Genomic DNA, 25,081 nt, shown 5'->3' with positions numbered 1-25,081 from the left:
GGCGCACAGGCTTAGCGGCTCCGCGGCATGTGGGATCTTCCCGGACCCGGGCTTGAACGTGTGTCCCCTGCATTGGCAGGTGGATTGTTACCCACTGCACAACCTGGGAAGCCCCCGCAGAGAATATTCTATCAGGAACCTGCATCCACAGGACCTACCCCTCACAAAAAAACCAACGCCTTGACTAAGTTTCCCCGTGCAAGGTTTTCATCTCACCCTCTCGGGAGAAGGCAGAAACACGTGGGGGCCTCTCGTTACCTATCTACCTTGTCCCAGGAAAACTGCGTGAAGAATTTTCGATAAACAGATTCTTTTAAAAACATGGTAGGATGAATCACTGCCCCATTTTATTTGTGAAAGGTAGGAAAAAAGTATTTTAAAGCCAGCTGCAGTTGGAGCCTGTTGGCCTAAGAGGAAGGTAAAATGTTTCCTGGTAAGAAGGCTGCTTGTTTTGTCTTAAAGGAAAATAGGTCGATGGGCGTTTGTTGGAAAACGGGAGGCCCCACTGCCTCCCCAGGAAGAGTCAAATCCTCCTGCCGTCCACAGTGACTGGAGTCTTCCTCTGTTGGGTGGGCAGGCAGGGTTTGGGGACCTGGGGAGAGTTGAAGGGGGAGGAGAAGAGAGCCCTAGAGAGATGGGAGCAGTTGGCTCACAGGACAGCCATGGGTTAGGGGACCTCGGGGAGGGGGTGTATGTGGGCTGGAGCTCAGTGGGTTGATTCCGATGTTAAAGAGGAGGGAGACCTTGGAGGCTGCATAATGTGGGCACATCCAGGCAGCCAGCACTTGGTTGCATAATGAGTTTTAGGTTTGTGCTCTGTGTATATGGATTTGCTCAAAGTGGGGCACGCCGTGGTCATACTGGACCCACAGGCTGTCAGTCCTGGGAGGACCATAGGAGGCAGGGTGACCTGTGCAGCATCACAGAGCCAGCCAGGTCTGCAGCAGAGATGGAGCCAGGCCTCCTGACTGCCGTGGAGGGACTCCTCCAAGTAGAGGCTCTGCTTGCAGATGGAGACTGCCCCACTGGCCAGATGGAGGACTCCCGGGAGGCCAGATTTCCACTGGGGTTTCCCAGGACACGGTGGCCCTGTGGGGAGCATGGAGAAGCTAAGCGGCCGTCAGAGGAGGAGTGAGGAGTTGGGGTTGGTGTGTCCCATGTTTGGATTATCCCCACCTCCGGTGTCACTGGGGAGTTGAGGCTTTACGTGCCTTCTGTCCTAGCCCCATGGCTTTGCCCCATACACAGACCTGAGGAGAGTTTGCATCTGTACCTGATACAGAATAAGACTCAGTCCTGCATGGCCTAGGAGACCTGTGAATGGGGAGGTGGGGTGCCAGGGCCGGAGAGGATAAAGCTGAGGTAAAAACACAGAATCTGGCCTGGGAGCAAGCACCCAGAGGGAAGGGAAGAAGGCAGTCCAGAGTATCAGGCTGCAGTCAGTGAAGGTGGCCTTCTGTTATCCATCACCCGGGGCATTAAGAGCCCTGACCAGAGGTCAAGGTAATAAAGCAGGCAGACGAAGTGATCTAAGACATCAGAGAAACGACGTACAATGGGAAATGCCACTAAAAATGGACCAAATGAACTGGCCTGATTAATTAAAATGCACACCCAGTCATCTTGGAGCAGAGGAAGTAGTGGTGGCTGTGTGGAGGCTGGGAAGGCAGCAGGTAGGTTGGAAGGGGGTTGGAGTTAGGAGGAGGCCAGTTTTTACTGGGGGGAGTGGGTGTGTGGAGGGGCAGTTCCAGGGCGGGTGTGGAGGAAAGAAGAGACACTTCAGCTTCCCACCATCCTGAGCAGCCCCTGGCAGCTCAGCCTCCTTGGAAGACATGGATGGTCTCTCCCCAAAGAGCCAACATCAGCCTTGTGGGTTTTCAGCCCCCTCCTTCTTCCATTCAAACCCTTTCGTGAGAGAAAAAGTCTACAAGTACGACTTCAGTGCAATGGTCACTCAGGCAGTCAACAAACAGCCCACAGCAGGGCTGAGTGGGTTGTCTCAGAGGAGTTCACAGAAGGGAATCGTTGTTTCACCAAACTCAGGGGATCCTCAAAAGAGGCTGGGACCTTCAAGCACCCAGCCACAAGGTGGAACGTAGAAGAAAACTGACAAAGTCTTAGTGGAAGCCCATTGCAATAGCCTGGTTGATTTCAGAATTTGGTCTGGGGCAGCAAAGAACATGGGTCAATGCCAGCATGTGGCCTGGGTGTGCATCATAGGTGACCAGAGGTTTCAAGGACTAAGACCTATTATTTTCACACACACATATATATATATATATATATATATTTTAAATCAAGTATAGTTAATTTACAATGTTGTATTGTTGTATTAGTTTCTGGTATACAGCAAAGTGATTCAGATATATATATATACACATACACACACATATATATCCTTTTTCATATTCTTTTCCATTGTGGTTTATTACAGGATATGGAATATAGTTCCCTGTTCTATATAATAGGACTTTGTTGTTTATCCATTCTATATATAATAGTTTGCATCTGCTAGTCCCAACCTCCTAATCCATCCTTCCCCTGTCCCCCTTCCCCCTTGACAACCACAGGTCTGTTCTTTACATCTGTGAGTCTGTTTCTGCTTCATGGACAAGTTCATTTGTGTCATATTTTAGACTCCACATAAAGGTGATATCATATGGTATTTGTCTTTCTCTGTCTGACTTACTTTGCTTAGTGTGATAATCTCTAGGTCCATCCATGTTGCTGCAAATGGCATTATTTCATTCCTTTTTATGGCTGAGTAATATTCCATTGTATATATATATACATATATATATAGTATATATACAATATATATATACATTGTACATTGTGTGTGTGTGTATATATATATATATATATATATATATACACATACCACATTTTATCTGTTCATCTGTCAATGGACTTTTAAGTTGTTTCCATGTCTTAGCTATTGTATATAGTGCTGCTGTGAACACAGAAGTGCATGTATCTTTTTGAATTATATTCTGGATATATGCCCAGGAGTGGGATTGCTGGATCATATGGTAACTCTGTTTTTAGTTTTTTGAGGAACCTCCATTCTGTTCTCCATAGTGGCTGCACCAATTTACATGGCAAACCAACAGTGTAGGAGGGTTCCCTTTTCTCCACACCCTCTCCAGCATTTGTTATTTGTAGACTTTTTAATGATGGCCATTCTGACCGGTGCGAGGTGTAGCTCGTTGTGGTTTTGCTTTGCTTTTCTCTAATAATTAGCGATGTTGAGCATCTTTTCATGTGCCTACTGGCCACCTTTATGTAAGAGCCATTTTTTGCTGAGGCTTGAAGGATTTTCCTAGGGAGAATTAAAAAGGATCAGTCATGGAGATAAGAAATAAAGTTTAGATAGTGAAGAGGACCAAGACTAATTCACTTTATCTGGAGTGCATGACTTTTGTGTTCCCATTTCGCAGATGTAGAAACTGAGGACTGAGAGGCAGAGTGACTCTCCCAGGACCCCACAACAAGTTTCCCTCTCTCCCTCCCTGCCCCCACTGTCCCCTGGGACCCTAGGGTTCCTGTGAGTCCTTCCCATCTGGGCCTCCCCCAGCCTCCCACTGCAGAGCCTTGTGCATTTCTGTGTCCTGAATGCTTAGGACAGTGCCTGGCCTAGGGAAGGGGCTTAATGAACAGCTGCTGAAGATATGAAATAATTTTCTTTTCAAAGAGGAGTTTGTCCATCCAAAAATCCCAGGTTGATGCCATAAAGAAAGGGAACCACAAATTAAATTAAGTACTTAATATTTGTCAGGCCCTTGCAGGTTTTCTTTTCTCTCTTTACATTTTTGAATCAAGTAAAAAATAATAATATATTTAAATTAATTAATAACATAATAAATGCCCCCAAACTCATCCAGCATGAGAGTGAAAGCATGACATAACTCACACCTACCTTTGTGTCCTCACCCATTGTGACAGTTAATTTTATGTGTCACCTTGACTGAGCCAAGGGATACCCAGTAGCTGGTAAACATTATTTCTGGGTGTGTCTGTAAGGTCGCTTCCAGAAGAGATTAGCCCTTGAATTGGTAGACTGAGTAAAACAGATAGCAGTCACAATACTGGTGAGCACCAACCAATCTGTTGAGGCCTGGATAGAACAAAAGGCAGAGGAAGGGTGAATTTGCTCTTTCCTGAGCTGGGACGTCCATCTCCTCCTGCTCTCGGACATTACTGCTCCTGGTTCTTGGGCCTTTGGACTCTGACCAGGGCTCACACAATTGGCCCCCAGATTCTCAGGCCTTCAAACCCAGACACTGCTGGCTTGCCTGGTTCTCCAGGTTGCAGATGGTAGATCATGGGACTTCTTGGCCTCCATTTTCTAGACAATTCCTATAATAAATTTCCTGTTAAATCTGTTTCTGTGTGTGTGTGTGTGTGTGTGTGTGTGTGTATACACACACACACATATATATATACATATATATGTATACACACACACACACACACTATTAATTCTGTTTCTCTGGAGAAGTCTGACCAATACACCCACCCTTCCCCTGTCTCTCTCCACCATACGGAACCTATTTTGAATCTTGAGTCTACCATTCCTTTCCTTTAAAACTATAATTCCAGAAAATAAATTGTTTGGTTTTAGTTGATTTTAACTTTATTAAAAGGGTATCATGCTGTGTTTAGTCTTCTGGGACTTACCTTCTTGCTCCATTTATGTTGGTAAAATTCCTCTACATGGTTGTGTGTAATTGTAATTATACTTCATTTGCTTTAACTTCTGTCAATACGATACATTCAATTAATCCACTTTCTGTGTGCCAGGTACTTCAGATACATTATTTCCTTTCACCTTCATTACAAGCCTATAATGTAAGAGGGAACCACCCTCTATTCCTGCTCAGAGTGCTTCAACCTGTTCTTTCACTATTCCCATTTGAAAGGTGAAACTAGAAAAATCAAGTAACTTTCCTGAGGTTATATAACTCATGAATGGTGAAGCCTGAATTTGGCTCCAGAGCTTAGCCTTCTTTTGAGAAGAGGGAAGTAGTGGCTGCCCCAGCTCAGCAAAATTACAGGCAGGACTCCGCCATCTTTCTACTGTTCTCTCCGTGAACTTCCCAGGCATCATGTAATTCCAGGAGTGTTCTAATGACCTCAGCTCCGATCCCTCTAGCCCAGCCCAGGTACAAGGCTCCTGGAGCTGTCCTGGACCTCACTGCTCTATAGGGGCCTAGGTGCCGGTCTGAGTGGGACCTGCTTGATGGAAGGGAAGAGAAGGAGTGGAGAGCCCACCTGAGGGGCCAGGGAGAACTGGGGAGCTGGGCTGCTGACTGAACTGCCCTTTCCTCAGGCTACTCTCTAGCTTACAGTCTGAACTGTGGATGCCTCTGCTCTCTGTGTGGTACTCATGCTGCACAGCTATGGCCCAGACACAGCTTAGAAGCAAGGGTGGGGACACAGGTCTACAGCTCACGGACCAGGCTACCTCCAAGGCCTGCGCTGTGTCTCTCACTTAAAACTGGGCCTCGGTGGTGCCAGTGGAGGGGTAAAGTTGACACAAAGGTCAGAGCTCTGTGCCTAGTGCCTGGGTATCACTGACCCAAAGCACTGCTCAGACTCGGAGGAGGCGTGAGCCAGTCTGTACAGGAGAAGGGCAGGGCCCTCTCCTCCTAAAACGTGTGTACCTCCTACTCCACCAGCTTTTACGAGGCCCTGGAATGTTATTTGTTAGTGACCACCCAACCATCGCACCAAAAAATGGAGTGCTTGAAGGGAGTGCAGCTGACCTCTTAATGTGAAACAGCAAGACAAGGAGATGAGCTAAGAGGTAGGGTCTGTTTCTGCACATTTATCTCTGGTTTTTGGACACTTTTAGAGGGAACATCTGTTTGTCCACTATGGCTCCCATGTTACAGGCCCCATTTGAGGGCCAGCTTGGCCCCTTCTCTGACTGAATGGGGACTAAGTCATAAATTAGAGCCAGAAGAGGGACCTAGAATGAGAAGTCAGAGGGGGTTTTGCTCATCTCACCAATAAAGTGCAATTGGGTTCCCCAACTGACCAGCCGCCAGGTGAAAAGCAAAGAGAACTGAGGGGGCTCCAAAAGCACCTGGTGGTGCCCACTCTCAGTGGACCCAACGATCACAAGGTTTCTTCTGGGGACAGCACCACTGTCGAAGGCAGGACCTGGGAGTCAAACCAAAGCACAGCTTGATCACGCTTCCAGAGTTCCAGGGACCTGGGCTGGGCGCCATTATCTTATTTCTCCTTTGGTTTTAAACTTTGGATATTTGTTTTACGGGAGGAATAGCTGTGTTTATTGTAGTGCTTTCCGAGTCATCTCACAGTATGTTCTCAGGACACGTACATGTTGGCTCACTCTCAGGTCAATAGGCCAATTAATTGTACAAGAGGACAAACTTTGTTTTCTTGTTATGTTTCTAAAGGTACATATAAAGACATAAAATCAATACAATTGGTTAAAATTCCCCTTAGTCCCCATTCCTTTGGATGTTGTTCCTCTAGCCCACATTTCCAATTTAATATTGGAGATACTTCTGCTTGGACATACCACTGCAACTTGAAACTCACCATGCGATCCCACACTCCCTTTCCAGCTGTCACTGATCATCTGTGAGTCCATGCCTTACATTAATAGTCTACCCTCAACACGTTTCTCCTATTTCTAGTGATGCCCCATAGGTCTTCAAGTTACGCAGGTTCAAAATTTCGTAACTCTGAAGTCTGCTTTAGTCCTTCTTCCTTGTTTTCAGGTCACTCCAGCAACCCCTCCAATTTTTGGTTCCAGTGAATTTTCAAGGCAGCTCAGTTCTAATAGCTTTTGTACCCATCCCTTCTGTCCTAAACAGTCAGCCCCCTGGCTCTGTCTTATGTCCTCATGATGCTTCTTGTATCCAACCGGTCCTCACCATCTGCAGCACCTATGACTTGGCTCAGATGCTCAGCATCTTTTACTTGGACCTTGGAACAGCCTCATACCCAGATTCATCTCATTACAATTCATCCTGCAAGAGCTGCCATTATCAGTTTTCTTAAGTCACAACCCATAACACCCTCCTGTTCAAATACTTTCATTGGATGTCCTCTCCAGCCAAGAGAGTACCACCTTTCACTCCAGCTTTCAAGACCTCTGCTGCCTTTCCAGTCCTGTCTCCCCTTGACTTTTCTGTGCTTTGGCCACCTTCAAACACACCCATCTATCTTTATTTGCTATTTTCTTCTTCTAGAATGTCATTTCTCCCTTATCTCTTATTAAAGTCTATGTAACTTCAAGATCCATTTCAATGGTCTCCATGAAAACTTCTTGATTCTTATCCTTTCCTGTTATAAAGCCTTCATAGTACTTTGTTTATACCCATCACGCGACAACACATTCCACCTTTGATAAACAGATGGACAGACAGACATCCAGGAACTGTGTCTTGCTGATTTTTGTCTCCTCTGTAGAGCTTTTGTGCTTAGGACATAGAAGCATTTAATAAATGTTCACTAAACTGGCCAGTTCTCCTTGTCTCCATTCTCTCTCCTTGCCATAAACTTGTTTAAATAATCATCTAATAATAATAACACTTCGTTTCTACACAACATTAAAGGTTACAAAACGCTTTCACATTATTATTTCAACTGATTTTCATGGGACAGCCTTTCAAGGCAGGTAGGATAGATATTATCCTCATTTTGTAGATAAGAAAACTGAAGCTCACAGAGGGGAAATAAGATGCGCAAAGCTCCAAACAAGTAAGGAATGTAGCCACTAACTGAACCCAGAGAAGTATCCTGATATGTAGTGGAAGACCAAGGTAGAGGACAAGCAAAGCACCAGAGCATACATGTTCCACCTCCCTATGACTCTTTCTGGCTCCTCGGTTCTAGACAGGAGAATCCTGCTAAGGTACCAAGAGGCTATGTGTTTTCTTTTCCAGGTAATGCTTGTGCATTTTAAGAGTGGCCTTTACCAAGGGAATCTGAAGGCTTTATGAAAGAATGCTGCAGCTTGAAGGTATCTGGGGATAAAAAGGGCCTTTTCCAAACAGGTCTCATGTAGGACTTGGGGTGGTCTCCAATTTCCTATTCCCCAAAGGTCACACCCTTCCTTTGTCCTCCAGTGCCGCTGAAATGCAAGTTACCGCTGACCTTCCCGATGACATTAGGGACAGCTGGGCTGCACGGCTTCTCTGCAGCCTTCCCTCACCAGAGCTCATCCTGGATGCTCTGACTGGATGTTGCCAGTGTTTAAAATCAGAGTTTGAGGTGAGTGGATGTAGTAGGGGAAACGCTTGGGTTTTGATTACACTTAGGATTACTGGATATTAAGCTTGGAGAAATAAAGAAATTCAAGAGCATTAATGTATGCTTGGTCCCAGAAATGTTAGGAACCCATGTCCCAAGTCTCCTCTCCCACCCTTACTTCCTCTGCCACGAATGGATCCTGGCCGAGCCGCAGGGAGCCTTCTGGGATCCCTACTGCCATGAAGCCCTTGCCGTTAGGACTTCTTTCTTAGCCACTCCTTTTCCACTGCTGGCAGGTGAGTCAAATAAAGGGCCTGATGGTTCATCTCAGAGCCTAGCAGAGAGCCTTACCTGGCAAAAGCAGACTGGTTGGTGAGGAAGGTTGTGTGGCACATACTGAGATGCTCCTGTGGGTCAAATTATGTGAAAGCCTTTGCAAATAGTTGTTCATTCTCACTTGGCAAATACAGTCTCTGAGATCAGTTACTTTCTTCAAGGTGGCAAAGTGTTTCCCTCCCTAAATTCTCCTTTTCCCCTATCACTCAAAACAGTGTGTGTTCTAGAGGTTTTGAAATGCCAGACATTTGAATAAATTACCTCATTTCTCTATCTTTCAATATGAATGAGTCACGTTGAGTGGTATGAGACACAGTAAAGAATTTATTTATTTGTTCTCGCTCTCCCAAAGTTTAGCAAAATAACTCAGATCCTGGTTTTCTTTAACTTGCAAAAAATGTCATTTCCCAGAGTTCAGAGACCCTCAGAGATCTGATGCCAGCTTCGATGCAGGTCCAGTTCATATGTGTTTCTGCTTGTAGTCAGCTCCCTGCTACAGGGCTGGCTGGTGGATGATTATATTAATACATACAGTTTGAATTTTTTCCCTACTATGTGGAAGTTTAATTGGAGCAGAAGAATAAATGAGAATTGCTATAAAAAATTAGAAGGTGATAGTAAACTCTCCTGGAGCAACCTTTATGTAGGGGCTCATGCCATTGACTGTGGCCAATTGTAGCTCTTTCAGTAACTCCATGATGTATCTCAGAAACATGTGGTAGTTTTGAATGGACAGGTCAATCAATCTTTTGGACTCAGCAATGAATTTTTCATAGTAATCAGAGAGTTGGTCTGCAAAATCCTGTAGTTTATATGTGAACTGCTGGCGGTAATCAGAGATGATTTCCTTCACTGCAACAGCCCAGCTTTTAATTATTTCCTGAGCACTGGTAGAAAGCTCTGCAATCTTCTCTTTCCCTTTTCCATCTGCATCGGCAAGGATGCTCAGATATTCCTGGAAATCTTTCTGCACCAGTTGCTCAACCTGACTTGAGAGTTGGGAAGCAAAGCCAGCAGCACTGACAGTGTATTTGGAATGGAAGTCCTTAAGGACATCTACTAGCTTCTTGATCAGGTTGATGAACTTTTCTTCAAGTTCATAATATTTCACTGTCCAGCCAACCATACTTGGATCAAAATATTCTTTGCGAAGAGCCTGCATATACTGATGGAGCTGCTGTAACTCTTGAGAGGCTTCCTGAAGTTTGTTTTGAACAAGTTCATTAAACTCACCAAAGTTAGGACCTAGGTTTTCTTTCAGGAGTCTAAAAACAAATGAAATGAATGTGTCGAAGGTTGTGCTGATGTCGTGTTGGATATCATTAATGAGATCAGTAAATTTCTTCTCCTTCAAGCGTTTAAGATCTTCTTCTGTCTCTTGGAAAATGCTTTGTAGAAACCTCTTAAGATTACTTAGCATCTCTGTAGTCTTGACAGACTGGAGGTCACTAAGTGCCTTTTGGATCTCTTGTGATAAAGATTTCAACAGTTTTCCATACTCTGAGCCTATACCTATTAGTTGATAGTACACTGAATCAAAGGGAAATTTATTCTTTAGGTCCTTGATTAATTCAGATTTCTCCATCAGGTCTTGGAAATAGGAAAACAGTATTTCTAACCCACTATGGATCTTTGAATGTACCTGGGACAGTAGCTTACCTACTTTCTTCAGGACCGTAGTGTAGAGTTCGTCTTCAGTGTAGTTCCCGGCTCCTCCTGGGAGCTGGAATCTGGTGGACTTCAGGAAATCAATGAACGAGTCAATCACACGGTTGACTGTCACATTGTATTCCTGAGTAACTCCTATTAAGCTGTCAAACACCTTCTTCTGGAGTCTCTGGAAACCACTGTGGTCCTCCTGAGCCAACAGTTCCTGGTACAGACTCTTGGCCGTGTCCTTCCACTGCTGGTAGGTTCTAGTGGTGCCTCTGGCTATCCTTTGGAGCCCCACGTCCACCTCATCAATCTGCCTCACGGCCCCTTGATACACCTGCTCAGCGCTGTTCTGCAAACCTCTTCTCAGTTTTAAAGAAGCATCTCTCAGATCGAGTCCCGTGTACTCCTGGTGGTACTTGTTGACATAGTCATAAGAGGCCCCCATGGCCTTGGGCATATTGTCTTTGAGACAGCTTAGCAATTCAGACACTGCTTCTTCTTCCCAGTTAGCTTTAATCTGAACTTCATCATCCGATTCCGGGGCTCTCATCTCAATTTTGACTATGTTGAGTGTTTTATCTGGAGAGGACTAAAACCAGCAAAAAAGGATGAAAAGAACATGTTTTCAATTATCTTGATTTCATAGTATACTACACTAAAACTTCATTAGCAGTTAGAAGTAAAGATCAGAGGATCTTTCATATTCTGATGGGGATTTATCTTTCATATGTCAGTTCATGTGTTTGTCTTAGGGTTAAACAAATACACTCTTGTTAATTCCTCTTTAACACATGCCCCAGAAAGGACAAAATTATGTAAGGCATTTACACAGTAACATTTAACATTCAGGCCTTTCTAGGCCTGAAGATCAGAAGAGGACAAGGAGGAAAAGAACGGGGAGAGAAACACAGGGAAAGACTAATTCAGAGAAAGGAGAAGTAACAAAAAAGAAAAAAGTCCAGGGCCCACCGAGCAGAGACCTAGAAGCCCAATATCAGGGGCCATCCATCCTCTAAGCCTGTGATAAACTTTAGTGACAGAACCCGATTATTTTCTCTCCTCTACTGATGGCATCTTTGATTGGGCCCTGGCAGAGCCCAATGAGAGAAACCTGGCATATCTAACAATCCTACTGTGGGGAAGAATTGTGAAGCCTCAAATACTCCAAGAAGCCCCAGTCTGAAAAATGTACTCAGCATATGGCAGGGTTTTTCCATGATTTAGGTGATGAGGCAAAACTCTCATCTTTCTAGAACTGCCCAAATGTAATAAAATAATAGTGGTAATATGAGGTCATGTGTGCATCAAATACAATCAATAAAAGACTCCTAATACGTTCTGGAGAATAGCTCCTCAGAAGAGAAGTTCAACCTGCTCATTGCTTGTGTTTCACCTAGTTTGGGAAAGCCCCTAGGTAATACTTTGTATTACCTGCCCATATTCTCTGTTTGCTCTTGGGGTGTGTAACCCACTAGATGGGACTCACCTGAGGGCGGTAGTAGAGGTTCCATCTCCATAAGGTATCGTTAATGTTCTTCACGTCGATGACCACAGTGCCTATGGCTGGGGAGGCTACTGAGGAGGAGTGGTGGTTCTCGCTTTCCTGGTAGCGCAGATGGACATCAGTTAATGTCGGGCTGGTGATGTTAAGGTCGACCTTTCCATTCCAGTACCTGAAAGCAAAAGAAAGCAGATGGGCTGTCACGAAAGGGATGTGGAGATGGCAAACATCACAATGACTGGAAAAGAGATGAAAATAGAAGTTCCATACCCAAGTCCTTGATATCTGCCAACTTCTTCATACTCTGCACTGAAGTCGTGGTGTGCAAATGATCCGTTAGTTTTACAAACTAACATGCCACCTTCAATTTTGTGTGTTCCCACAACTGTATGGGAAAGATTTTATATTTCATTAGATTAGTAACTGCAGGATATAAACATTTTCATTGTGAAAGCAGAGAATTCTATCTTAACAGTTAAGAGAGATAGAATTTATATGTTTGAAACATGCGGTCCTCACTTAAAAAAACAGGAGACCTTTTTAGTCCTAAAATGATTACAGAAAAATCTATTTTCTCTGAACCTATTCTTCAGCAATGTCAGTAGGTTTTCAACAGGATGGTTTTCACATGTGGGGTATACATGTGTCTCCTTCCCGCCTCTTTTCAATTTTGCTATAGAGAGCAATTTTGCTTCAAGTCATGTCTAAACACATAATTATTTATTCACAACTCGCACTGAAGAAATAAAGCGCGTAGGGGAGGCAGGAAATTTCCTTACCGTTTAGGTCATATTCCAGGAACTGAATGGTGGAGCTGCATGTGGAATCCAGGAATGTTTCAACGTGATCTTCTTTATTTTTCAAACCAGCACTCCAAGTGGCATTATACAAGGGAGAGGCCACCTCGAAACGTGCAGTCAGTGTTCCAAAGGAAGGAATGAAAATTCCAGCAGGTACAGAGAACTTCATGGAAGGAATCTCAATAGTCTGCTCAGGCATGGTGACTGTTGGCAACTCGAAGTCTGCAGTGTTGTTGGCCACCACATTTAGATCCAAAACAGCACTGCCAACTGAAATACTTTTTGGAAGGGTGAAGTGGGACACAGTTAACTGAGATGCAGGCACAGTTATCTCAAAAAAGGGAACCGAGGAGACTTCTGGTTTAGAATGTTGTGCTAACACATCAACTTTGGGGAATTTCACTTTGGGTAGTGTTGGTATGTTGAGGGCAAATGGCAAAGTACTTAGCTTGTAGATTTTTATTTCACTGAAGTCAAGTATGTAGGATGGAACCTGAAGATCTGTAAAGGGGACGTGGAATGTAGGTGTGACATGAACGGAATTTAGGTTATTTAGTTTCAGTCCAGGAATAATGAATTTATCAGCCAATTCTTGCAGGGGGATAGAAACAGGATAGCCATTGGGGTTTTTGGTATATACAAGGGCAGTTGAAGCACGGAGATACTGTTTCCTATCGTTGGTGGTGGTTACATCCAGCTTTAGGAGGTCCCACATGCTCTTGTCATAAACTGGTAAGACAGCATCTTTGAGGAACCATAGGTACCCTTCTAAGGAGACTGCCATGTCAAGGCGTGCCTCTTCTTGGCCATTGGAAAGCTGTATGTTGTTCTGGAGAGACCCAGAATGAACCTGGACCTGACTTTTCCAGCTCATTTTCTGGTTCTCAGTGTTAGCATTCAGGGACACTTCCTGGCCAAGGTAATTGATATTAAGGAGGGAATTGGGCTGACGTGCACGGACCTGAACAAGGGCTGATATTTCCCACAGGGAAAGTTCCAGGGTGGCTTTGCTTGTATGCTCTCCAGATGTTAAAAAGAGGCCCCCTAGCTGTAAATGGTTTTTCGTATTTTGTTCCCAGATGGCATATATGCGTTGGAGAGTGGTTTCTCCAGCAAAATTTTCTTTTACTTCAAGGTTCCAGATACCATCTACTTTGGAAGCTCCTAGCAGCTTCACAGAAGATCGAGTACCCTTGGAATTCAAGTAAGTGCTGGTCTCACTGGCAAGAGTTCCTGAATATTCCCTTGAAAGGATAAAAGCCTTGACATCTCCTTTGGTAGATGACTCAATGGAAGAGTAAGAGGTGAGACATTCTAAGCTGAGCTTGTGGTCAAACGCCCCTGTAGCAGTAGTGTACACATGGGGCCAACTGAAATCATACTTCAGTTCAATGGATGAAGAGACAGTAGGTTTTGACTTGGTATTTCCATTAAGTTCTTGCTTGAAATTCATTCTCAAAAGTGGAATTTGGACTCTTGCAGTTGTTGTCATGGATGCATCCATGTTTTTCTTGGTGAAGCTAATAGTATTGTCATGATTGCCCTCCACGAGTTTGTTACTCAGAGACAAAGCTGTGGCTAACTTCAACCCTCTTTTCCTTGTCAAACTTGAGGTGCCCTCTAATTTGTACTGCAGTGCATCAATGACAGAAGAAGAGGAAGTAAGAAAATGAGCCACAATATCTGATTGGTTATAAAGACCAACATTGGTATTCAGTGTGATGACACTTGATTTAAAGGAAAAATCATAGGTAATATTGCCCATGGCTGGAATTAGAATTTTGTTTGTGGTACTCAATACCTTGAACTCTGGAAGAGAAAGCTCAAGAAGATTCCTAGGGACATGAAGGGTTGGCAGCTCTAGGAATGGCGGGACTAATGTGTATGAGGGCACGTAGGCGCCAGAACCCGGGATGGTGATGCTGGGGGTACTGATCTCTTTGGGGATCACATACCCGAATGTCAACATCTTCACTGTGAATGGAGACACTTCAATGTTGGTAACTGGAATAGTGTATCCAGGAATTTTATAGAACCTGGGTTGCTGGTTGAGGGATTTTTCAACCTTGTACTTATCAAATGTAATTTTTGCTTCATTGTAGGATTTGATAAAAAAATCTAATGCCTTGTTTTTGACTGTCTCGAAATGCCTGTTGAAGGAATTGATGTTACGATTGATAAATGCATAAAATCCAGCCAGAGGAACTGGGATGGAATGCTTGTCTTTGTTTTTCTTATACTGAGCCTTTACACTTAAATCGAATGATTGCTTTGTTGTTTTCAAGAATTCCTTCAAGCCTGTCTTTTCCCATAAGGAGATATCTTTCACCTGGGGTGTTGTGAGGTTTGTATAAGGTAGAGTCATTTCAGGGATTGTTAAAGGAATGTTTAAAAAATCCAGGTTGGCTTCTCCATTTATCCCTATGTGGGCCTTGATGCTTTTCTCATTGTTTCCAGCAGAGAAATTCTGATTGTACTTATACTGATTGAACCTGGCACTTGATTGCCAACTTGCTTGCTGGGCACCAGGACTCAGAAACAGTGCATAATTATTCAAAAAGTCTATCTTCCCTGTCAATTTTAATGGAAAACTAACTCTCAAGTTCCCTTCATTGTTTGTGGATGCGGTAAGCGCATGTGGCTGTGCTGAAAAGAAAAGAGAATTTTTCAGAGTTCCAATAACCTTTCCATTTAAATGCGCATCGTGGTTGCCAGTTATCTCTGCCTTCCCTTCTCTAAGCAGCGCCATACCTTTAGCAGTTAGAACACTGCGGCCCAAGTACTGGCATTCAGCTTGTGACTGGATTTCAAATTTAGAAAAGTTGAGGAAGCGAGATTCATAAACTATATTTTGGTTTACTCTTAGGTGTTTGCTATTGATCTTATTAGATAATCCAAAGGACGTGATGGGTCCTTCCACAGTAAAGTTACTTTGGGATTCCTGTGTTCCCTCATCTGAGAATTTGTGGCAGGCCAATTTCCAGGACCCTGTTCCAGAAGAAGTCCATGCTAGGTGTCCAGCTTCCAACAGGGTCTTGATTTCACTGCGCAGGTCAGCCTGGCTGGAGAAGTCCAGTTTGGGGATGTTCAATTTGTGGAAGTACTTTGTGTTGCTGTCCAGGGTAAGCTGATGATTTATCTTGACAAGCACACCGTTACTAAGCTCCAGTGTATTTTTTTCTGTGTGTAAACCTGCCACTGTGTTTGATTTTCCCTCAATAGCATTTCCAACAAATAGCACTTCACTCTCATGCTCCATTTTCAGGTACTTGCTGGAGAACCTCATAGATTCCTTCAGAACCAGTGGATTAATCTTAGGGTCTGAGAGTTGTGCGTTTGCTTGAAAATCAAAATTGAGAACTTCTAATTTGGATTCTCCTTTGGCAGTGACAGAAGCCTCAATCTCTGCCTGGTTTGCTGAAGCAGTTACATTCTGAATGTCAGCATTTGCATCTAGTATGAGAAGGGGAGATTGGATTTTCAAAATGCCATATAGCTTGCCAAAAGTAGGTACTTCAGTTGTGTGTGAGATGTGGGGAAGCTGGAATTCTGGTATGTGAAGGTCAGAAACTTGAAAATCTGTAACATTGAGATGTGGGATGACAAATTCTGGAATTGTGATTTCTGGTAAATGGAAGTCTGGCACAGGGATTCTAGCAAGAACCGTGTCCACCCCGCTCAGATCCCTCAGGTACACTTCTGGGACTGGCCACTGCAGCTCACTGTTCAGCATTTGGTCAATGGTTCTGATGATCTTTGTTTTTATTTCTACCAAGTCAACTGTAAAGGAAGGGATGTGGAAGGTATTGAGGACAGTAAATTCTGGCGTGGAAAACCTGGATGGGATTTTTATATCTTTCAACTTTTTGAAGTTGATCTGAACGGATGGAATCTTCAGATCTGTCAGGGGGACAATGAAGTCAGGAGTCTGATATGTAGCCTCCTGAAGGGCACGGAGACTGACTTCAAAGGCAGGTATGGTCCCAAAGGTGGTCTGGATTTTGGGGACAGTGAACCCTTGTTCTACTAATGTTTTCAGGTTTTTGGCCCAGTCTTGGAGAGAATACTGCTCTGCAAAGTCAGTAAGGTTCTTAGCAGCAAGATTCCACCAATCAGAAATGTAGGTGACAAGTGTGCTGTAAACCTGGCCAACTAGGAACAGGTATCGCTGGACTTCCTGCTGCATATCCATTTGATACACTCGGTCTCGTATATCTTCCAGGGTGTCTTGGAATTTGGCTTTCATGTGAACTACAGAAACCCGTAACCAATCAAGGAACCAGGTTACTTTGGTGGCCTTTAGGTTTTCCAGATGGACTGAGACTGTGGCCTTGACGTCCTCTGTGAACAGCTGTAGTGCTTTAGCTTTCTGTGGAAGTCCCAGAGCCCGAATTTCACCATTGATTCTCTGAGTCACCTCACGAATTTTATTATTGGCTTCACCTACAAACTGGTGGTAATCAAATGACCTTAACTTCTTTACCAGCAAGTCAAGGAATCTGTTTATTTCCTCAATGAATTGTTTAAAAGACAATGCTTCAAGCTGCCTGAGAGCATGGTCGGTAAACCCAATCAATTCCTCAACAAGATCTGCCATCTTGACTTGCCGTAGGACACTGCTTAGCTTCTGAACAGTCTCCTGCAGCTTGTATTGGTGGGCCAACTGCACTGACTTATCCATTAAAACCTGGATGTGGTGGTCTATTTTATATGTCTCAATGAACTCATGGACCATGACTCTGAAAGCATTGATTTCCTCAATTACTTCAAAGTCTTCAAAAAGATGTGTAACACAGTATTTGACATGCTCAATAATTTCCTTTATTCTTTGAAATGAGATTGTGGTTCTCAACTGATCTAAGAGCACTCTGACATCAACAGCTTCAACCTGTTGTCTGACCTTGTCCGCAAGGTGCTGGATGTCTACATTCTGAATCTGCACATGGAGCTGCTGCAATTTTTCTTGTATCTGGATTCTGATTTGATACTTAGTATCCATATTTTGAATCCAAGATGCAGTACTACTTCCAATTTTGTTAAAATCAATATTTTCAATAAAAAAACACAGATCACGGATTTCTTTTAGTACAGTTACACGGATATGATAATGTTCATCAAGAGTTTTCAATTTTTCAATGATTCGATCAATAATCTTAGCAATAGCTGCCTTAAAATCATGTAAATCATAATTATCTTTAATATACTGATCAAATTGTATCACATATGTTTGTAGCTGAGATAGTTTTCCATTAAGGTTGATTTTGGCATTGTCTAATACGATCTGCAGATCATTTTCTGTAATTCTGTAATTTTCTGTGAAAGCAGTTAGTTTCTCCTTGGCACTCAAAACTTGTTTCTCCCAGTTGAATGCATTCAGATAATCATTAACTTGCTGTGGGAGTCTGTCCAAGGCTGCTGTGTATTTCCTCATGCGTTCATCAATATTGATGTGTTTCAATTCTTTCTGTATAGCTTCCAGTGCACCTATAACTACCTCTCGAGTCTTCTCAAAATATTCTGGCAGGATTTTAAAGAATGGGAGGTTGATGGTGTGAACCTCTTGGTTCTTATCATACTTTACAGAAGCAACAAGAGTGAATTCTTGGGGCTGGTCAACAGCATCCCTCAGCTCTAAAGCGTCAATTACACTGATGGGCTCACTGAGTAAAAGTGGCACTGTAATAGGGGAGTCCAGCACAGTGAGGTCAGCCAGGGCTCGTCCACTGAGCTCAACACCAACTTTGTCTTTAGTGTTGTAAGCACTGAAGTCCTGGCTGTATTCATTTTGGTTCAACTGGGTCTTGAGTTTCCAGGTGCTTGTCTGCTCGGCCAGAGTGAGCAGGGCACTGATTTTGTGATCAAGAGCAGTCCTGATGCTCCTCCTGGACACGAGATGGTGACTTGTGGATCCTCTGTAATCATGAGAAAAAGTAAAGGCCAGAGGTTCTGCTTTCAACAGGAATTTGCTATACAGCTGCCCAGTGTGTTGTCCCCAGAGAACCAGTTTCCCATTGCCATTTGTATGCGTGTCGACGGTCATTGTAAATGGGGCCACTGCAGAGTGGAAAACATTGTTGAAATGCAGGGAGTCCGAATTGTAGTTTGTACTGATGTCAACGGTTGAAGCAAACCCAGCGATGTTAGTGTTGAGCCGATGGCTAAACTCTGCCCCCTGCACCTTAGCTACAGTGTCTGCTTTATAACTTGCTGATAAGTCAGCATAAGAAAGAGTGTAGATGTGTTTTAGTTCATTATTTTGGTAGGCTCCTTTTATGGTCCCACCCACACTCAGCTTCAGAGGTTCAATCCGTAATTTTCCATTGTTGGTCATATCCAGAGCACTGAATTTCAAGTCGTTGTTTAAAGTAGTTACCAGGGAATAGGGCTGTAACTGTAGATTAAAATTTTGCTTATAAAACTTGTCAGAGCTATAAATGTTGTCAAGTTTGGAAGAGAAGTCCAGTGATAACCCTGCAATGTTCAGATTGTTTGTGTAGTCAAGTTTCATTTCAGCGTATGAGCCCATCATGTCATTTGAAAGCTTGAGTCCTTCCTGGTTGATTCTGAAGTTGAAAATGTTTTTGCTGTCGACCCCCAGAATCATGGCCTGATAAGCACTTCCCAGTGACACCTCTGTGAGGGTAGCTCTTCCATCTAGACTGAATTTTGCATGGTGTTCCCGGAAGCGGCCATTTGTTGTTAACTTCAGGGATGCCCCAGAGAGGCCAAGCGCGGCATTGAGTTCATTCTCCAGCATTAGGGGACTACACTTCAAGTTGGTCGTTGCACTGGTAGACATTCCATCTTGGGCAATCCTTAGTGTTGCCTTGTGAGCACCACTATTAATTCTGTCAGTGCCCAAGATGTCAGCATTTAACTCAAGACCACGGGAGTTTAGTGATCCGGAAAGCAGGGTGAAGAACTTCAGTGACTTGTAATCAGCCTGATACTCAGAACGTAGCAATGCACTTTGCTTAGAGAAGGTCAGATCCATCTTGTTCGAAGTGGCAAAGTCCTCATACTTCCCATTGGTGTCAGATTTCAGAGTCAGCTCGTAGTTCTCGTACTTCAGGGAAGCGGTATTTTTCATGAGGCCACCTTGCAGATCCAAGGTGGAGGTAACAGAGACTGTTCCATCTTCATATCTTCCTGTTATCTGGTTGGTGCCCTGGAGGTAGGAGGAGTTAAACCTCATGTTGGATTCTCCACTTAGCTGGCCAGTGGTAGGATCCCTCTGATAAGACAGGCCATATACACCTTTAGCGTAGAACGAAGAGGCTCTGAGCTGCCCATCAATCGTGACCTCTTTGACATACAAATGCTGTTTCTTTTTTGAGTCTAAATGGACTGAAGCAGATATCTGTGGTCCCCAGGCACTCGATGCATCAAATGTCAGGAAACCTTTTGAGGCTGGATTGTTTCCAGTTTTCTCCACGTGACTGAATTTGACGTGTGAATCCAGGAATTTGTGGTGTAGAGACCCATCACCCGAAAACGTGAGTGTATTCCTGTGGTCATACGTTGTTTTTGCAGATCCTAGCATAAAAATCAAAACACATTGGTTAAATGAAGTCATGCACTTCCACAACAATTTCTATGTTGAAAGTCTTTCAATAAGGAAGTCCCATTGGTCTTGGTCAGTTGTGCAACAGTCTCCTCCATTTATAACATGAGCACAAAATCTGACAGCAAAAGGCATTCCTCCTGGAGGCCTTCCCTGACCACCACAGACCTTGCTGGGTTCCCTTGTCCTCCACTGTACCTTACACACTATACCCTATCACAGCACCTCTCACACTGAATTCTAATTGCCAGTTTATCTGTTTTCTCTGTTACTGCCTAGTAGAATGCTTGATACATAGGTGTTTAATACATATTTCCGAAGGAAGGAAGGGAGGGAGGAAGGAAGGGAGGAAGGAAAAAGAATAGGGTTCCAAGTAGCAAGAACAATGTCTGCAAGAAAGCCCAAGTTTTTCCCTTCCCAGAGGAGGCTAGCCCATTGGAACCTGCAGCAAGTTCGCTCTGTGAAACTCCCCTTGTGCAGGGCTCACCTTGCACATGGTAGGAGAGCAGGTCGACCACGGCGTCTGCCTTCACATGGCACTGAGCCTGGAGGCTCAAGGAGTCTGTGCTGGTGTTGCCGCCAGTATAGGAGGCGGACCAGTTATACAAGTTACTGTAGGTATTTGTGGAGAGGTCTAGAACACCCAAGAGAGGCACCCGCAGTTGATACAACTTGGGGATTGTAAAAGTGGGGACTTGGAACTCTTGAGATGGCAGGTGGAATCCCACAGGCTGGAAGTTGAGGGCTGGTGTCCGAATAGTCTCTAACATCTTTAGATCTTTGGAGGATTTGCCACCAAAAGGCAAAGGGATCTCAATGTTCACACTGTTCTTGTTCAGGGTGTATTTGATCCGACCGTCACTGAAATGAAGAGCAAAGACAATGTCCCCACAGTAAGACAGCAAGCCCTCGAAGTTCTCTGCCACCTGAGCTTCTGAGCGATAGTGCATGTGTCTCATTTCCAATCCTGCACTGCACTGTTCCTCCTGCTGCTCCCAGGGCCTGGCGTCCCTTGGCTTTAACCTCTACCTACAAACACTCACATCCGTTCAAATACCTCCCAAGAGCTGTGTCCTTATTTCTACCATCCCATCTAAGTCACAGTCAATTTCTCTTGTTCTTATAGTGACACAGTCGCTTCCACCTATCTCAAAGATCTTTTCATAATCTGCTTATATAACTAGCACTTATTTGTTCAGTTGTCAGTGTCTACACAGTGTCTTCCTGTGGGGGGAAGCATTACACCTTAGCCAGTTTTTATTTTCTCACTGCACCTAGTCTAATCTAGTACTGCACACGGGATACTTGATACGTATCTGCTCAACTGAATTGAGGCATCTTGACATGTGGAAAGAGCACAGGCATGGGCATCAGTAATCTTGAGTTATAACGTTAGTATCAGCAATCAGTGGGAGCTGTGCTAGTGAATTCGCCTTTCTGAGTCTCAGTGATGTTATCTGTGTGGTGAGGATGACAGTACCGTTTCTGCTGATCTCACAGAGCTGGTCTTGGATATGAAATGAGAAAAAAATACCTAAAATACCAATCTTTTCCGTACTGTGCACATACAATGGACTATTTTGACAACTCACAAGAGGAAAGTAGGATGGCAGAGTGTAAGTGTAGTAAACAAACACCTATTCATTGCATTACTCCGTCAAGGACTGGATGCTGCCTATGCAGATCCCAACATTCATGATGAGATCCCATGCTTGATAAGGCCCCATCCACTTCTAAGGTCCTGTGGTCCTGCCTTTTCAGCACAGCACAGACAAGACTGTTGGTTGGAAACACTAGGAGTGAAGGAAGAGGTTCCTGGGTCCTCTGAAGCTGCCACTTTTTTTCTCTTATCTTCATATTTTGTCCATATGACTGTTTTGGTGGATTTTAGCCCTTTCACACACTTATCTGGCCTATTACACTTTGCTGCCCAGACACAGACTATGGAAAGGCCCATGTGACACAGGCCACTTGTTTTCTAAACCCTGAGGATAACACAGAGAACAGCCAATCCAGAACAGACTGTAGTCTTTTCAGCTCATGCTCTGAGTTTTAAATTTTCATGACAGAAATCAAAGCATCACATGTATTTCTGTAAGTACAGAAGGGGACCGAGCATTTTCCAATCTGACTTCCCCATAAGGATGATGCTATTTTGCTAAAGTGACATATGCTCTCAGAATGTGCCTTCATTCCATGCCCAATGGCTGTTCTGACCCTGTGAGCTCAACAGCAAGCCTGTAGCCAACAAGTCTGCCAGCCACTCTTGAATTCTTCACGATTACGAGTATATCCTGATCCTGAGCATAAGGCGAGTTCACTTACAGCAGAGGAAAAGTGAATGGCTTTCAAATTCAGTTTTAAAACTAAGTGAATAAAACATCTTACGGTGGAAGTACCAGCATCTCCTAATTACTTTCTTAGGTTTTTTTTTTTTTTTTTTCCGACTGGGTTGGCATTCACATTCTGACCTCATATTTAAAAATGTGAAAATGCCACAATGTTTATGTGACAGTTACTAATCTCCTTAAAATGCTTACCTTGTTTCCCTTAAAAATGTAAATTTAAAAGAAGTCTAGATCATGCTAAGTAAAATCTTCCATTTACTTTTCATGGTTCAAGAAATTTTTCTGGTTCCTCTTTTTACCTTTTTAAGAAGAGGTTTTCTGGGATGTGGAAGTCTGGCAATTCCATTTTCTGGAGGTACAACTCTTGTAGGCCACTGAGATGATCTTGTAAATTCTGGGCATAAGGAAGATTCCTCGATGCCTCCTGAAGCCATGTACTTGTTGCCTACAAAATAATAGAAGTTTTGAAAGCAATGGGCATGGGTGGGCATCAAACACAGTTAACATCAGGTGAGAATCCGTATTTGGCAGCTCGATCACTAAGCAGGACGGTATACTCAAAGTTAAAAAATAAATCATAAAAATTATGAATTTTGGTTGTCAGTAATTAATCTCTTCCTGTATTTTATAAAAGGAATACGTAGCATAGTCAAACCCCTAGTCAGTGTCCTGAAGCTCCCTGTGATATCTTAGGTAACTCTTCTGCTTAGTAGTATTCATCTGGTATTTAAAAACATAGCCTTGTGTAACTGGGTAACTATGCATACGTGAGTGCTTCTTTTTCTCCCCAGGAATTCCCTGGGGGTAGGAAGCATGCCTTATCCATCTCTGGATACTCTTTCACCTAACTAACTCAGAGCTGACTATGTAATTAGCACTTATAACCGTGTATTTATTGACTGGCTGATGTGTACTTACAACTGCTAATTTGGAACCCATGTGCCGGAAAGTCATGTTTGTTTGAGGAACTCTGTGATCCAGGAGACTACTGGCATACATTTGCAAACTTTTAGGATAATCAGAGAGATCCACAGGGAAACTGGAAGCTGCTTTTTTGGTATCCACGTTGGTGCCTGTGTTCCATTCAAATTCAATCTTCTCTTCATCTGAAAACACACACGTGAAATAGTTGTCAGTAGTGCCAGGTCAGCTCCCACCTGTGGCTGTCAACACGCACTGCTGTCGAGTACACCGTGCTCTTGGAAGTGCTCACGTGGGGAAGACGTGCTTACCATAACGCCATGCCACCTTCTTGGAAACTGTTGAGCCGTAAGCTGTAGCAGATGAGTCCATCTGCAGGAGCAGTTTTGAGGGAGACCACTGGGTGAGGATCTCACTTCTGGCTTCTGCTTGCAAACGGGGTATGGAGATAACACCTTTGATTTTGCCTTCTTCCTTCCTGTCATAACTATTGAAAAAGAAAAAGTTGACATCAGTGACTCCATTCATTCCAAAGAGATAGGCAGGGTTCAATGCAAGTTCCACTTGTGGCGATGAAAACAAGATACGTGAATGGCTCAGAGAAATGAGCAGAGATTGAATTCCTTAACTCCTAAAGCTAACTCCCTACAAATTCAGGACACTCCAGGGAGGTATGGGAGAGAGAAGGTTTTCGAAAACTGTTTGAATCCTGCTCTACCATTTACTAGCTCTACTGCCTTGGCCGAATTATTTAACCCCTCCGAGCTACCATTTCCTTATCTATAAAACAGGGACACTCATACCTATCTGCAGTTTATTATGAGGGCTGAGATAATTTCTTTAAAGTACCCAGTATAGTGCCTGATGAATAGTAAGTACCCAATGAACGGTAGGCAGATCCAACTGGACACGTGCAGAGGGTCACAGTGTTGAGGGCTCTGTCTGCCCCTTAAAGTGCAGACCCCTTGGTCAGCTTTCAAGCTGAAAAGGAAGAAAGGAAAGAGCCACGAAGGCCCACAGCTCAGGTCAGACCCTGCCTTGAGCCTTCCTTACCTCATATGGCCGGTGAGGGTGACCTCAGTGATTTTCTTATTCTGAATGTCAAGGGTGAGCTTGTAAGACTTTTCTTCCTCAGCAGATTCATCACGAACTCTGAGGACTGTCCCAAGGTCAACATCAAAATCTGGAATCTGGATTTCACTGGACAAAGTCTTACTCTGCCGGTTATATGTGAACATCATAGTAGCCTCGGTCTGCTTCACACCTGGAAGAGTGTACAAGAGAATCAAGATGTCTATTCAGAAGATATGTTTAGGAAGGAAAGAGAGAGAAAAAGGCAGAGAAACCTCAAGTACTTAATGTGCTCAAATGAGGACACAGTTTAGGATTTTACCTTAAATTTTTAACTCAGTGGTACTTGCACATTTGTTCAATCTGTAAGTATTTACTGATTGCTTATCGCGTGCTAGGCACTGCTCTTGGCACTGGAGGCCCCTGCCCTCATGGAACTGACATTCTAATGGGAGGGGTACAGACAATAAGCAAGTACATTATTTATGTCAGGTGGCAATACATGTTTGTTCAGAAGAAAAGTAAAACCGGATAAGGTGATAAAGGAGAGAAAGGGATAGAACAGGTGCTATTTCACGTGTGGTGGTCAGAGAAGTTCTGACAAGAGGATGTGTGGGCAGAGACCTGAATGAAGAGAGAGGCTGAGCTGCGC

The 25,081-nt window shown here is 43.8% G+C and overlaps 1 protein-coding gene across 1 annotated transcript in view; it reads right to left on the bottom strand.

Annotated features, from left to right (window-relative positions):
- Positions 1 to 8,872: 8,872 nt before the first annotated feature.
- APOB (apolipoprotein B) overlaps positions 8,873 to 25,081 on the bottom strand; it is a 39,397-nt gene continuing 23,188 nt past the window's right edge. The window contains exons 21-29 of the mRNA XM_067703607.1: positions 24,412 to 24,622; positions 23,670 to 23,845; positions 23,356 to 23,543; positions 22,737 to 22,882; positions 20,577 to 20,950; positions 12,505 to 20,061; positions 11,996 to 12,110; positions 11,711 to 11,897; positions 8,873 to 10,813 (exon numbers count right to left, since the gene is read on the bottom strand). Coding sequence (XP_067559708.1) covers positions 9,173 to 10,813; positions 11,711 to 11,897; positions 11,996 to 12,110; positions 12,505 to 20,061; positions 20,577 to 20,950; positions 22,737 to 22,882; positions 23,356 to 23,543; positions 23,670 to 23,845; positions 24,412 to 24,622 — 10,595 coding nt within the window. The 3' untranslated portion in view covers positions 8,873 to 9,172. The remainder of the gene's footprint in view (positions 10,814 to 11,710; positions 11,898 to 11,995; positions 12,111 to 12,504; positions 20,062 to 20,576; positions 20,951 to 22,736; positions 22,883 to 23,355; positions 23,544 to 23,669; positions 23,846 to 24,411; positions 24,623 to 25,081) is intronic.

Source organism: Pseudorca crassidens, chromosome 14 (assembly GCF_039906515.1).
Source record: "Pseudorca crassidens isolate mPseCra1 chromosome 14, mPseCra1.hap1, whole genome shotgun sequence".
Taxonomy (NCBI): domain Eukaryota; kingdom Metazoa; phylum Chordata; class Mammalia; order Artiodactyla; family Delphinidae; genus Pseudorca; species Pseudorca crassidens.
This window is presented reverse-complemented; position numbering and strand designations above follow the sequence as displayed.